This window comes from Pipistrellus hanaki (assembly GCF_964339955.1).
Source record: "Pipistrellus hanaki genome assembly, chromosome: X".
In the NCBI taxonomy this organism is placed as follows: Eukaryota; Metazoa; Chordata; class Mammalia; order Chiroptera; family Vespertilionidae; genus Pipistrellus; species Pipistrellus hanaki.
Genome location: NC_140524.1, coordinates 85,857,504 through 85,874,066, shown reverse-complemented (window position 1 = coordinate 85,874,066; position 16,563 = coordinate 85,857,504). Strand labels below are relative to the sequence as shown.

The window sequence follows — 16,563 nt, the reverse complement described above, 5'->3', positions numbered from 1 at the left end:
TCCAATCTCTCCAACCTCTCAAACAGAATTAATCATTGACCTCTGTGCCCCCAGAGCACTTGTAACACTGGGTAATAATTAGCTGTTTTTGTTTTAATGCCTTTTATTACATTCTGAGCTCCAGAAAAGTAAGAACCAAGGTTTATTCACTTTTGTAGTCCAGGCAGTTTGAAAAACACACTAAGCATTCACCAACTATCTGCAGAGTTGAATGAAATTATATCCTTAGACCTAGAAAGTAACTAAAGAAAGTTATGACTACAATGAATTCTGTAGCAGGACAGACTGGTAATGAAAGTCAAAGGACCATGAGGGTCTTCATGGAGGATCTAAAAAGGGAAACTGGATTGTGAGAACTTCAGCTTTTATCCAGCCTGCTCTAGGGAGCCAGCTGCTATACTTGTAAGGCACTCTACAGATCTGGGCACATCATAGCCAGGGCAAAAAGTTGGAGAAAGACACACTTTTCTCTATGTGTCTTTTCAAACCTTTAGATATTGTTATTACATATTAAAGACTGAAAGTCATGAATATTCTTATCACTAGAGGGGGACTTTTATTTTTGGGTAGTCTGAAACAGTCCTCATGACTATCCAGTTTCTTATGCCAAGAATCTAAGATCACCAAACAAAAATCTGATTTTTATTCTTATTTCTAAGATACAGAACCCTGCACAGCTAGCATGCTGGCTCGGTGGTTGAGTGTTGACCCATAAACCAAGGGGTTACAGTTTGATTTCCAGTCAGGGCACATGCCTGGGTTGCGGGCTCGATCCCCAGTGTGGGGTGTGCAGGAGGCAGACGATCAATGATTCTCTCATTATTCATGTTTTTTTCTCTTTCCCCCTTTCCCTTCCTCTCTGAAAGCTATTACACACACACACACACACACACACACACACACACACACACACACGAAAGATTTAGGACTCTGGAATGGAGTAACAACTCTAGTCTCTAAAAAAAATATAATTTCCCATTTTAATAGATGTAGGATTTATACTTAAACCCCATGCTGTTCCATAAAAAGGTTTAAGGCAACATTAGTATACTAGTATTAAATATAACAAGACAGTTTCAAAGAGAGAGAATTAGGATAAAGTGAGAAATAAAATTGTCATTCTGGGTTATCCATTTACTTCCACAAATTGGATAGCATAAATTGGTTCCCTTGGGCTTTGATGAAGTCTAGATAAAGTGAAGGAAACTGAGTTATTGGACTAGTTAGATAGAAACTGAACCTTGCAATCCTGATGCCCCACACCATGCACCTGTTCTCCCTGCCTGAATGGAGCTGAGACGGTTGACTCTGGCATAGCTATTAAATGCAGTGTGTATGCCTTTCAGCTTCTCTTCATATGGTAGATAGCTTCTTTTGCTATAAAAGATCTTGGCTATCCGATTTATGTCAGAAAATGAACCCCCTTATCTAAAAAGACTCTGCAGCCCTTTGTTTTTGGGGCTCATATTGCCAAGTGACAGGAAGGCCTAGTTTCATTCAATTTCTTGGATACCACTCTTTCCCCACCAGTCCAACTTAAAAAAGTATATACTAGCTATGGGAATTAGTCTTTACTAATTACCACTGACATCTACTGGACATTTAACATTCACTCCGTTATCCTTCCCACCTCCATTCCTTATCCTAAGATCCTCACCTATCACTTTGTCTTCAGGGGCAGCCCTTCTCTCATTCACGGCCATGCCTTTTGCTGTGCACTTGTGCCCTTAATCCCTCTCCCTCCCACCTCCTCTAGGAAAATGCCCCTATCATTCCCAAGCTTTCTTCCCCTATTCTGACATCTTCTTCCAGCATGAGAAAAGTACTAAGGGGTCCTTAAGTAAAAAGAGAATACCTGATTGAACACTACACAACATTGTGTGAAATAATCCCAACAACCACAAATATACTTGCATATATTTGCATATGTAGACAAGATCTTTGAAAGGGTAAACAAAAACCAATAAAGGGAACAGCCTACAGAGCTGGGAACACCATATCCAGGGCAAACAGTTGGAGAAAGACACACTTTTCTCTACATGTCTTTTCAAACCTTTAGAGGTGGTTATTGCATACTAATGGCCTGGTCAGATTTGTGCACTGGTGGGGTCCCTTAGCCTGGCTTGCGGGGTTGGGCCAAAATCGGCTCTCTAACATCCCCTGAGGGGTCCTAGATTGCAAGAGGATCATTCTCAGGTGACACATCCTGGAATCATGCTCCTTCCTCTCTTGTTCCCGGTGTGTCACCAGAGAACCACAGCTGAGAAGTCACCGAAGCTTGGCAACTCCTGCATTGAGAATCTGCCCCCCTGGTGGTCAGTATGCATTACAGCTACTGGTTAGAGGGTCCCTTAGACTTTTATATATATATATATAATCAAAGTCATGAAGTGAACATTTTAATGTTCACATCTTCCAGAATTCTACGAAGCCCAATGTTCTTCAACCACACAATCCCTGTCTAGATAAATTTACCCTCATGGTATCAACTACCATTGTGAGCTGGTACTCATAGTTCTAATTAATATCTTTGACCCACACCTCTCCTGCAAACTTCATGTGTTTTTGGATAATGTTTGTTCTGATTTTAGTTATTATGCGAGGTGGCAGTTTAGGTGCTTACCTAGGCTGCCATCTTGGTTCTCTCTTAGGCTCTTTCTCCTGCAAACTTCAAAGTTCCTTTTCTCACTGTCAGACATTTACACGTGAGTATGTCACCAGCGCCTCAAACTCAACATCTTCCATACCCCATTCACCATCTTCCAGCTACTAGACTCTTGAAGGACCAATATAAATACTGTAAATTTGTGTTGATATAAACATAAAGAAAGAATGGATCTGCTGAGACCCCTCCTGAACTGTCAGTCCACGCTGCAACCAACCATCATCTTGCCACTTGTCCACCAGAACTGGGACTCATTCCTTTCCCTCCCCAGAACCACCAAACCACCAAATATTCCTGTGAAATATTTCTCAGATTCAGCCTATCTTCCCCATCTCCTTTACTTTAGGCCCTAATCATCTCTTGCCTGTGATTCCACACTACCTCCCATTTTGATTTACTTGTCAATATTACCCTTCTCAAAGTCGCTCTCCAAACAGCTGCCTGAGGGATGTACATAAGTAAAACTGTAACAGCAGCACTCCTGGCTGAAACCCTTGAGTGGCTCCCTGGGCTACGTGAGAAGGCACCAACTTCTTAGCATGGTATCATGCCCTCCTGATCTGGCCTTGCCCGGCTGCCCATCCTCATCTCTTCCATTTTGTTGCCTTGTTAGGAAAATGCCCCTATCACAAGTAACACAACTGCTTGCAGCTTCCCAAACACTCTCTGCTGTTCCTTGCCTGCAGCTTCCTCTGCTTGGAATGCCCACTACTGACCCCCTTCAGCTTCCCTTCCTCTAGGCCAGTGGTTGGCAAACTCATTAGTCAACAGAGCAGAATATCAACAGTAAAACGATGGAAATTTCTTTTGAGAGCCACATTTTTTAAACTTAACCTTCTAACGCCATTTCTTCAAAACAGACTCGCCCAGGCCAGGGTATTTTGTGGAAGAAACACACTCAAGAAGCCAAAGAGCCGCATGTGGCTCGCGAGCCGCAGTTTGCCGACCACAGCTCTTGGCTATCTTGTCACCATCTTGGAGACTCACAAAAAGCAACATGGAATAAAGACATCCTGAAGCTGTCAATACTGGACACTACCAGCCCCGGGTCTAAAGACATGGCATCATAAACAAGGTAGAGCAACAGGATTATGATTTCCAGTGAGTTTAATTCAGTGGTATTAGTAATCAAGCTAAATTTCTTTCGAATATACACTGTTGCATCATCATTGGGGGGATGAAAGGAGCAAGAAAAAATTCAAATTTGGGCTGAATAACATCTGGTCGCCCAACAAAAAGGTACTGAGTAGGTTCTAAAAATCCACAGGATTTCCTGTTGTCCTGTAACATCTACTGACATTAACTTCAGACTTCACAGTGAATCAGGTTGCCCCCCCTTTAAAACTGGAGAATAATCTAATCAATTTGCCATGCAGAATGACAATCCACGTTTGTCTCTCATAAAGGCTACCTTTTCCATGGCTAAGGTCATGCCTAGAGTTTCAGAGCAAGTCTTGGTTCATTTAGACAGTGCAGAGAAAAAGGCAGAATTTGACACTGCAGATTTAAGGAAAGATATTGCAGGCTTTAATATATGCGGGGAGAGGGGGTGGGAAGCAAACTTTGAGTATGTAATGTTAAGGAAACACAATGAAACACATTCTCCATATCCAAATAAATGTGAATCTGAAATATCTGTGCTATGAGGGAGATACATTATGCAGACTGAAACATTAAGGACTGTATAAGGCACTAGCTAGCAAATTTATGACAGACACTATTGAGAAAATTCAGAGTCAGATGTAGCTTTGCTCAGAGTTTTCACCTTATTTTTGTGGCATAAACCATGAATCAGAGAATGCCTGTGGGGGAGACATAAAGGGCCCAAAATTCGGGAAATGGATTTTTAACATTCTAAATCTATGACAAAGCACTGCTTGGCACTAATCAAGGAATTTTGGAAAGGGGGAGTATTTTGAAAAGGAAGCAGAAGAAAAGCTTTTGAAAGGCTTTTCTCTATGAAATGAGGTTTTAAAAACAATTTTAGTCCAAAGTATATGCATGAGTGCTACAATGAAAATAAATTCAGCTGCCCTAGCCAGTTTGGCTCAGTGGATAGTGCATTAGCTCATGGTCTGTAGGGCCTAGGGTTCAATTCCAGTCAAGGGCACATAGCTCGGTTGCAGGCTCAATCCCCAGCCCTAGTCAGGGGTGGGCAGGAGGCAAACAATTGATGTGTCTTACATCAATGTTTTTCTTTCTGTGTCTCTCTGTGTCTCTCTCCCTCACTTCCACTCTCTAAAAATCAATGGGAAAAATATCCTCGGGTGAAGATTATCACCAAAAAAATTGCCCTCCTTAAAAAAATAAAAAAATAAAAAAATAAGTAAATTCAGTTTCATGTCAATTTATTAATTAATTAATTTATTCAACAATATTTATTGATATGTGCAACAACCAGGAGAAACAAAATTCTAATGACATCCCTGAGACATTTTTAAATAACCATTCTCTGTTTTCCAAGGGAATTGAAAGGGGGGGGGGGGAGTCATGAATAACAATAACAGAATTCAGTAACATATATAGTCAGGAATAGGGATCTCCAAGCCTTTTTCCTTTGCCAACTGGCATTTCGAGATGTCATAGCTACAGAATAAAGGAACACAAAAGACAACAGAATTAGCAAGCATATGTCCAAAGAATATGGGACAATCTCAATTTTAAGTATCCTTTTCCATTTCTCTGAAAGTATGCTTGTATTGGTCCAATTATGTAGACAATTTGACTTGGAAAATACATCCAGCTAGGCAGGCACTGAGAGAGGTCATCTAATGACCTCCTGGGATCGCTCAGAGGAAAGATAGGAAATGGTGAATTTAAAGCTGAATTCAAGGATCATGAAGGCTAAGCTATGGTTCTGAACCTCTTTGAGTAGAAATGCAAGAAAATAGATAATGACATATGTAATATCTTAATGAATAAAGAAAAAATTAAAAATAAAATAGTAAAGAGCAGATCTAAACCAAGAGAAAGAAAGAAAGAAAGAAAGAAAGAAAGAAAGAAAGAAAGAAAGAAAGAAAGAAAGAAAATAGGAGAGGACAGAGAAAAGGAAACCAGTTGGGATATTTTCTGGGGAGCTCTACAGACACATTTCTTTGGGATTTAGTAGGAAATGAAAACATGGCAAAGTAGAGGGAAAAAGAAGAAAACTTATACTGACCTTTACATGAAGGTCAAGATAACTTAGAATAACTTGCATCAATACTTCATTAGATGTTTCATTTTGGACCTCTAAGCAGCTTTTAGTATATCTTTTATTTTTTTCTTTCAAAGAATAAACCATCCCATTCTTGGGGAATGGTCTTGGATATCTTTCAGATAAAAGTGGTTACCAGTGGTACCACAAGTAGATGAAGTTATTTTATCATGTCTAGTCCTTTAAAATATTCCCTCAAATTAAGGTATATTCCTGAGAATATTCTCTGGTGCAAGGTAGAGCTGGCTATTTTGAGTCAGAAAATCTGGATTTGAACTTGGTTCTGTCAGTGGCTGATTGTGAAATCTGGGTTGACACATTTAAACCTCTCTGAACCTGCATTTTCCCATCTGTCCTCTTTAAAGAGCTTTTAGGAAGATTAAATGACCCAAAATAGATTAAAGTGCTCTGGAAATGATGAGATTATATATAAATGATGATAGTTATTGGTACTCTATCAACTCTCTTGGCCCGGTTGTCATGGTATGGAAGGAAAGTATGCTAACAGCAAACAAGACAGACCTCTTGACCAATGTGATACTGTTAGGGACAAAAATAGAATACTGGGGACTAGCTATGGTTATGGGAAATATTAATCATGCTCTGTTAACCGTGATTGCCTTGTTCTGGTTAAAGAAAGGACATTCTAGCGTGGCTGGGAGGTATTTCCCCGGGATCTGAGAGTCAACCTTGGAACTAGGAGTCAACCTTGGAGTGCGGTCCATTCTCATTTATGAACTGCCTATTAGCATGAAAAGATTAACAACCTTGTCCCTTTCCAGCCCATATAGCCTACTTTCCCGTTCCTGTAATCCTAGTCCTACCCAGTATAAGCAGCTGGCTTATGGGGGAGTGCAGAGCAGATTTTCATGGATGACCTGCTACTCTCCCATATGCCTGCATTATTGGAATAAATGCTCATATGATTCCACCCTGACTCTGCTGAATTGGCTCAAGTAGTGACAGGCAGCCCAGGCCCATTGATTGTCCGGTTTCAATACAAAAATACACTGTACAATGGCAACCATTATCTAGTTCAAAAATATTTTTATTCCTGGGTAACATCAAATTCTATTTATAACTCTAGTCCTAACGTTTTACCCCTATTTAACTTTGACCCCTAACATATTAAAGATTTAACATAATTGGGTACTAATGATGATCTTCAATAAAGTAGAGGGAAATATTTTAACTAACCAGTCTTGCAAATGAAGCCAAAAATAATGTTACCACTAAAACTAACAAAATGTTCAGGATAACCTCCTGGTACTTGTGTGACAGACATGCTGTATTCTTAATTTAGGTTTTACCGAATATTTCCTGAATATGTACTGAACATTCACACTGTGGTAGGAACTATAGGGGACATTAAGAAGATACACACACACACACACACACACACACACACACACACACACACTCCTTGCCCCAAGGGCATTTGCCATCACATTAGAGGGAGACATTGGGAATAACTGCTAAAAAGGCAAACTGAGACTCTAGACAAAAGATAGATTAGGCTCAGTGATTGAGCATTGACCTATGAGCCAGGAGGTCACTGGTTTGATTCCCGGTCAGCGCACATGCCCAGGTTGTGGGCTCCATTCCCAGTGTGGGGCATGCAGGAGGCAGGTGATCAGTGATTGTCTCTTATCATTGATTTTTCACTCTCTCTCTCCCTCTCCCTTCCTCTCTGAAATCAACATATATATATTTTAAAAGATAACTTCCGAATGCAAAGGTGGTACAGGGCTCCAAGAGGAAATTATTTTGAGGAAGGTCATAGAGAATGGGTAGAACTCCTTCATCAGCCATGGCAGTGAAGGAATGGTGGTTAGCAGATAAAGTGAGAAGTAAGCTTGAGCTTGAACCAGAGAGTGGATGAGAGCAGGTTACATTCAAACAGTAACTACAACAGAATGGCTGGAACATAGGTACAAAAAAAGATGAAGCTGTAATAGCAGGTGAAGAGAAATTTGTGGAAGGTTTTAAATGCCCAGCTGAGAAGCCAGATTCCCCCCCCCCTCCACGCCCCCCCACCCCCGAAATCCAGTGCCGGAAGAATGCCATCATGAATCTTGGTTCTGGAAAGATGTATAACTAGAGGCAGTATGGAGGATTAATTGGAGGAGCGGGAAAGAGACTAAAGGGGAGTCGACCGGAAAAGACCAGATAAAGGAGCTCTGGCCATAGGTCAAGGGTATTAAGAGCTAGAAACAGGGAAGTGGCAGCTGAAAGCATTAGATGAATGGCAGTTTGCTTTTTTTCATCCTGAGGTGACATACTCCAAGGGCGCTGGTTCTCAGATACACTGTGTTCCAGGATTAAGAAGTCTTGGTGCCCTGGGCTAAACCAAGGAGATGAAAGTACTCAAGTCCCACAGATTTGAGCAAGTGCTCCTTTATAGACTTGCCTGGTGGCATTTGTCTAAAGACAGCACGCTGAATTAGAAGTGATCATGCGCAAAAAATGTCTTTCATCCCCAAGGGTCCTGTGACATATGTGTAATACAAAAGTAAAAGCCCAATGATTTGCATTATCCTGATACCACACAATATCCTGGATTTTGATATCTTTATCCTAGCTGCAGTCATTGTGAATTTTCTTTAGTCTTTTATTTCTGCAATTACGACTATTTTTACATGAACATCTTTTGCAGGTGATGCCTGACAGCTGGAAACAACCCCCTAACCTTCTATAACGGTGAGCATCAATGATGACTGCGTTTGATGATGAGAAATGAGATGAACTAATTTGTTCCCAAGCATGACCAAGCCAACGAACCTATTTTCTTAAATGCTTTGAGAGAGGTAATATGGCCAAAGACATGTACAAATCATAATCATAAAATTAAATGACCTGCTTTGTTCTTCAATTCTGTTCTCACACAGAAAATCAAAGCCTCTAAAACACATGCAGCAAATCAAATACCACCACCGGTGTTCATTCCTTTCCCACCTAAAATATGAATTCTTAATTATACTACTGCATTCATTTTCTTCTTTCCGATTAAAAAAAAAAGAGAGAATCTATACAAGGAGCTAAACAGATTATTGGAGAAAACAATTAGACATAGAACGACTCTAAGTGAAGATTCCTGGCACTTTTCTATGTGTGCAAGCGTATGCACTCTGCATACCAATGACAAAGCTAGAAAGAAAACTCACCTGTTTTCTTCCTCAAGATCTGCTAGGATTCTCTCTAGCTCCCCTCTTTCCTCACTCTCTAAGGAAATCAAGATCTGGGCAGGACTACGAGGCTGGCTCAGGGGGGAGTCCTGGTTCAAACTTTGGCAGTAATGCTGGATTAACAAATGTTCATCATCTCTGGAAAATAAAATCAAAGGTTTTGGTTTTTCCCCCACTTACTTATGTTGGGGATCAGGGACTCAGGTGTGGATTTAAAAATAAAAACACTTATTTGCTCTTAACAATTAATTAGACCCTTGTTCCATTCTGATACTGCTGAGGCTGTGGTCTACCATTCTGCGGGTGACAATTCGAGTGTTTTTCTTATTTTCAATTGGATTTGATTGGCCTATTTATATGGCTAGATTCATGGCAGAATTATAGAAATATTGGGACTCTATGTTGATAGTTTAACCAATAGGTAATAAATAATAGAAAATAGAATAATGGCTGTATACTGTTTTTACCAAGCATATCAGGGTAATCTGTTCACTAACCCACATTATTTTTGATACTGACCAGAAAAAAAACAAAAAGAAAACAACAACAACAAAAAAAAACCTGATGCCTTTAAAATAATACGAGTAAAGCCCAGCTGGAGTGGCTCAGTTGAGCATTGACCAATGAACCAGGAGGTCATAGTTTGATTCTCAGTCAGGGCACATGCCCAGTTTGCAGGCTCCATCCCCAGTGGGGGGTGTGTGGGAGGCATCCGATCAATGATTCTCTCATCATTGATGCTTCTATCTCTCTCCTTCTCTTTTTCTCTCTGAAATCAACAATAAAAATATATTTAAAAATAAAAATAATGAGTAAATATTTTGTCTAATGGAAGGCAATGTAACCAAAAAATGTCACTTTAGTAAGCCAGTTTCAACTTATAAAAACCACAGAGGCTGAAAAGTAACAATAAGGAAACTGTAGATAAATGATTGTTTCGTTCAATTATTATTTAGATAAAAAAACAAAATTTGGAAGAAAAAGGCCATTGAAGTGGCTAAAAGAAAACTGGATTCATTCTTTAGAACAGCTAATCTTGGGGAACAAAGAGGCAAAAGGCTTATATTTTGAGAGGCAGCTGTAATCTTTAAACGAAGCTCTGCTACACAGAAAAGAAAAGAAAAAAGTATTTTCTGATTGCATTGCTCCCAGCTCCTGAAAAGCCTGTGCATCCCCATGTTATAAGAACTGCACCCTGTTCTAATGAGAGGCTAACGCTCTGCTTAGCTAACTACCATTAAGATATAGGCTCATAGTCCTCTCTCCACACCCATTTAATTTTCTTTTCTCATTGCCGTATCTTCTGAGTTGAAAAAAAGTTCAGATATTTTATGGGAAAAAAAAATCCCCCTGATTTATATTTTGGTCCATCTAGCCAGGGAATTGGTTGAGAAGTGAAATGTTGACTAAAAGTAATCATTGGTTATTTAAAAAAATACTTAAGAAGCCAAACAATCCTCTAAACCAATTCTACAGACCATCCCCTAAAATACCATGATTTTACCATTCAAAAGTGAATCAAATGGATTGTATGTCCTCAGAATGAACTAAAGCTTTTCATTTAAAAATAAAACAAGAGCAGTTTTACTGCCTGACTAATTTATCTCTTCCCAAATTCTGACATTTTATTGCTAAACCTTATCATGTTTAATTACAACTAGTAGTTATAATTAGCCCAGCCAATGTGGCCCAGTGGTTGAGCATCAACCTATGAACCAGGAGGTCATGGTTGATTCCCGGTCAGGGCACATGCCAGGGTTGCAGGCTCCTTCCTCAGTGAGGGGCGTCCAGGAGGTAGCCAATCAATGATTCCTTCTCATCCTTGTTGTTTCTCTCTCTCTCTCTCCCTTCTCCCTTTCTCTCTCTGAAATCAATAGAAACATATTAAAAAATGGTTACAATTAAACTTCTCTTACTGCTCTCTTAAGCCCTCAATTAATGGCAGCCATTATCATACAGATACAACTTGAATTAAATGTGCTAGAGCTTCTAATATTAAAATCACTGACCAGGAGAAGCAAATAACTCCGGTTGTTTACACTTTGGACACATATATTCCTGTCAAAGTACTTTATATATTAACACTTTCCCCCATAACTAAGAAAGAGAATGCACCAGAGTTACGTTTGGGGGAAAGGTTTTGTTTTGTTTTCTATTGTTGTAAGTAAATCATACACAATTGGTTGAGTACTGACTTGGCTCTATTAGTACCTTAATTGCCTGTATGTATCAGATGAGGTGATTTATTTCTATGTCTTCAATAACCAGTAATGCATAAGTGCCCCTTTAATGTTATTTCCCTCAGCCTTTTCTCATCTGAGTAGAACTTTGTGTTGCCATATCCACTACCTATGACAAATTTACCACTCATCCCTCTGTCTAGATTTCCCATGACAAACTGGTGCAATATCCGTTAGTTCTCAAACTAAAAACACTGTTGTATTTTGACCAGATTTCTTCTCTCTAAATTATCTAGTCAGTTAGCAGAACTTTATTTCCCCCTCCTACTAGTTTCTTAATCTACTCCCGCCACTGCAGGCCCTTGGTTCATGGAGATATTCCTCTGGGCTCCATAGTGTGAATGCTTCCCCTGCTCTATAAGGAAGCCTCCGTTTGGCTGTCAGAGATCTGCTCCCTGACACTTCTAACATCACTCTTTCTCCTTCCTTAAGTTTGTCAGGCCTCGTTTATCATTCCACTAAAAACCTGTGACCGGAATATGTACTTCCTCTTCTAAAACCCTTGACAAGATTGCCTTCCTTTATTTTAGCTGGTGAAGATGCTAAATCACAAAACCCTACTGCTTCGGATCTCTGCAGAAAAATGCACAACTAACCTACCATATGGGAATACCAATACGACTGCGAGATTGTCTCCACTTCCCTATGAGTGGAGAACATACTACCTAGCCATCACTTTAAAAATTACTACTACCCAGCTGAAACTGGTTTGGCTCAGTGGATAGAGCGTCAGCCTATGGACTGAAAGGTCCCGGGTTCGATTCCAGTCAAGGGCATGTACCTTGGTTGCGGGCACATCCCCAGTAGAAGGTGTGCTAGAGGCAGCTGATCAATGTTTCTCTCTCATCGATGTTTCTAACTTTCTATCCCTCTCTCTCTTCCTCTCTGTAAAATATCAATAATATATATATATATATATATATATATATATATATATATATATATATATTTTAAATTACTACTACCCAATTGCCCTAGCTGGTTTGGCTCAGTGGATAGACTGTTGGCCTGCGGACTGAAAGGTCCCATGTTTGATTCCAATCAAGGGCACATGACCAGGTTGCAGGCTCAATCCCCAGTAGGGAGCATGAGGGAGGCAGTCAATCAATGATTCTCTCTCATCGCTGATATTTCTATCTCTCTACCCCCTCCCTTCCTGTCTGAAATCAATGAAAAAATATTTTTTAAAAATTACTACCCAATAGATTTAAATATCGGGCAGGTCTGGTCAAAGATCAAGTATTTAATATAGTTTAACTATTTGGGGACTCTGCAATTTGTGGTAATATGGAATTAAATAAGAATAAGGCAAACGGTTTTGGCTATTCTGGAATACCAATAATGCCACAGTTAGGATGAGCTCATTCCATATCAGGTTAAGAGTTAAGGGGAAAAAAAGTAAACGAAGGGCTCCTTAAAAGATCAAATGTATATAATGCTAATTTCTATCTTCTGAGCTATCCTACTTCTACCTCCCTCAAAGCAATTTCATCTTCAGGAACATTTTGTAAAAAGAGACGGGATACTTACATGCTCTCATTAGGAGAGATGCTATCATTTAGATAAGATCCATTGCTGTTTTCCATTTCTGCTAGCCTGATAAAAAACGTAAAAGCTCATTAAAACTTATGTGACTTCTTAGAATCTATTCAAGACCTAATCGAACATTCCTGAAAACTAACAGATAAATCACGTCAAGAGGGGAAAGGAATCCTTCAAATTAAAGGACGTGTGTGTTGGCCGAACCATTTGAGGCAGTGAGTGGTAGACCACAGCTGGTTAGTAGCTTTACATTTATGCTATAAATTATAAGGGAAGGAAGGTGTATTTTGTTTTTCTTTTCTCCTTCACAGGTCAATCTTCCTTTCACTGAGAACAAGCCTTGGTTTTCACAAGAAAGCTCCCCCTAACAACAAATATACTCCGTATCCTTACACTACCCCTTGTTTTTTAAGATCATTAAAGTTTCCCACTGATGACAGACATGGTCAGCAGTGAGAATACCGATAAAGGATGGATTCACAGTAAGTGCTCTACACACCTTCTGCTACCAATTTTTACCTTTAAAAACCTCCTTCACCTCAGCCCATTCAGAGTGGCCCAGTGGTTGAGCATCAACCTATGAACCAGGAGGTCATGGTTTGATTCCCGGTCAGGGTACATGCTCAATTACGGGCTCCGTCCCCAGTGGGGAGGCAGCCAATCAATGATTCTCTCTCATCATTGATGTTTCTATTCCTCTCTCCCTCTCCCTTCCTTGATTGAAATCAATAAAAATATATATATATTAAAAAAAAAACACCTCATTCACCTCAGACAATAAAAAGGTTTTTATACAACAAAAAGTTAACCAAACTCTTCCAGATTTATTTAACAATCATAAGGTATTTACAATTAGCAATTCAGTTTTTAGGTATAAAATGATCTCAAACACAAAGAAGGTAAGACAGAAAAGTCCAAAGAGAAGGCAAATCAATTATTCTCTTATTTACAGCATATTATGTAAAATAAACACACAAATGGAAAGCCAATGCTTTCATATTCTCTGTGTAACACAGTATCATTTCTTCACATACTTATGTCTGGTCTAGCAGTTTTCTAAAAAGGCTATATGGTTTCTAGGCCAATTTATTAAACGTGCTCACTATGCAAAACATAACAAAGCTATCAGAAATATTTAAAGGCTGGGGTTCAGGGAGATCGTTCTGGACTAATGCTCTTATTATTGTCCAAAACCCACATGCAGTGAAATGGCATGCACGTTAGAGGGCAGGTTGATTAGTAGAAATCAGACAAGTTTGGGGGGAAAAAAGAAAAGATTCGTTTAAAATTATTATCGGTTAGCTTTCCTTGGTTAGTTACTTTAATCAATATTTGCCTGGCATTCAACTAGTCTCATACCTGCTAGCATAATGTTCAATGCGTGAATGAGTATCATCGTGTGAAAGTTGAGGGGACGAGGCAGGCCTATAAGGCAGAAAATGTGATTAGTCATAGATACCATCCTATAATAGAGAAAAGAAAACCCACCACACAATTATGTTATATACATGGCCTAGAATGCTTTTATTCTAATTCTATGGATAATGTACACATTTAGTTGTTCCTGTAGCTTACATATCATCCAATATTTTAAATTCAGGTTGGAGAGAGGATTTCTCATACTTCTGCTTTTATCAAAAGCCATAGAAAGATATCAAAAACTTCTGTGGAAAGTTTCAATTATAGAAAAAGTTGAGGTAACCAATCTCTGTGTGATATTTTATCCTATCTTGTAATGTCTTGTGTCCTACAGTTCTGAAATTGTTTTAGCACCATGTGGTTTTAAATTTTCAAGTCTACATCTGTGCCATTTATTATATCATTTCTTTTATTGAATGGAAACTGTATGTTTGCCTAGATTCACAGTCAACAATTTTAGTTCTAAAGAGGCCACTGCAGTCCATGACTTCTTAAGATTCCACATATCAAGAAACCTTGGTCTGTGTAATTTTTTAAGGAAGGGATACATCTACCAATTTAGCAGCAGGTATATATTACTATTTCAGATAATAAAAGTGAATGACCCAGAGTTATATTGTAATGCTTTTTAGAAAGAATGACTAAATTCCATATAATGTCACAATATTAAAAATATTTCTCATTAGGGATACGGTGTGCTAATATTCAGAGGGGAAAACAAGAGGGAGGAATTAATTAGCAGGAATTAGTGTATATACTTTTGGGGCATAAAAACCTTATCTTTGGGTCCACAGACTAGAATTTTGGCGGGGTTAATATTTTTTCCATTCTTTCGCATTTAATCTATTAATGATTACTGAAGTTGGTATAGTACCATGGTCGGCAAACTGTGGCTCGTGAGCCACATGCAGCTCTTTGGCCCTTTGAGTGTGGCTCTTCCACAAAATATCATGGCTTGGGCCAGTCTATTTTGAAGATGTGGCATTAGAAGAAGTTTAAGTTAAAAATTTGGCTCTCTAAAGAAATTTCAATTGTTGTACTGTTAATATTTGGTTCCGTTGACTCATGAGTTTGCCGACCACTGGTATAGTACCTTAGGAAAAGCATCCATCTATTTTGAAAATCAGTTTGGGCTTATGCTTTTTGTTTTAATTGGGATAGTACAAAAGGTCTCTTCTATTTTTCTCCTAACACAGAAAGCCCTTAGGTAAAGGCATGAATCTAAAAGTCAGCAGTAATCTATTCTGTTAGAACTGGTATAGTCCAATGTCCAAGTAGCAATCAAGGACTTGGTAGAAACACTAAGAGGTTTTTGTTTTCTTTCTTACATAAAAAAAGAAAAACATGTAGTCATCTAGGCTTACATAGGAAATATGTTAGAAATCCATCTTTCTTAAAAAAAACAACAACACACAATCATAAAATTATTACAACACACTACAGCAAATCACTGGGGAACTGATGTCTCCTCTGATAAATATCTTTTTTAAGAAATCAGTGTTGTCTAAGTCAAGTCACCGTAACCACAGGTGGAATGAATTATAAAGACATTTAAACTATCCCGAGGAAATAGAATGTTAACTACCCAAATTACTAGACATATCCAAAGATTTCCAGGTGAATCTTTACTTTAGTTTTAGAGAGTTAATCTGGTAATTTCTTAGAACCCTGGAGCAGCCCATAATTAAGAAAATGCTGAGGTTTGTTTTGAAATATTTACTGCAAGTAAAGATAATTTAGTACTTTGATTATTTGGCTTATAAGCCCTATCTATGGAACAGAACAGTCTTTCAATTATACACTTATTATGAGCTAAAAGCCTACTATCATAAAAAAAATATTTAATGTTTTCCCTTATAATAGTTGCTACCCTAGTAATATATAGAAGAAAAACCTGAGACCTTGAAGCATAACTATAACAAGAAAACCCAAAACACTTTAATAAAATCTCATACAGAAAATCTTATGCAGAGCTTTAAGTCTTAGCCTTGAGGATAATTCCATGTTATTTTTCTTATTAATGCACACAGCACCTAACACAGCATGCGTAAGCACAAGAACTCATAATAACCAGAAATCTAAATATATATATATATATATATATATATATATATATATATATATATATATATATAGTAAAGAAGATACTTTTTAAGTTAGAAAATTAGCCAAAAGGGAGTACTGGTCAGAAAACAAGCACTTAAAAACCAAGAATTAGTAAAAGTACAAAACCTCTTAGTACAGAAGCAAAACTATGAATGCAAGGCTCTCTAAAACACTTTTCGAAGGGAAAGTAAGAATACCCTTCTCCCTTCC

The 16,563-nt window shown here is 38.5% G+C and overlaps 1 protein-coding gene across 5 annotated transcripts in view; it reads right to left on the bottom strand.

Moving 5' to 3' along the window:
- DMD (dystrophin) overlaps window positions 1–16,563 on the bottom strand; it is a 2,141,216-nt gene that overhangs the window by 41,318 nt on the left and 2,083,335 nt on the right. For all 5 annotated transcript variants that reach the window (XM_084869361.1, XM_084869360.1, XM_084869362.1 and 2 more), the window contains 3 exons: window positions 14,188–14,253; window positions 12,817–12,882; window positions 9,026–9,184 (listed from right to left, as the gene is read on the bottom strand). In XM_084869361.1, the coding sequence (XP_084725487.1) occupies window positions 9,026–9,184; window positions 12,817–12,882; window positions 14,188–14,253 (291 nt within the window). The remainder of the gene's footprint in view (window positions 1–9,025; window positions 9,185–12,816; window positions 12,883–14,187; window positions 14,254–16,563) is intronic.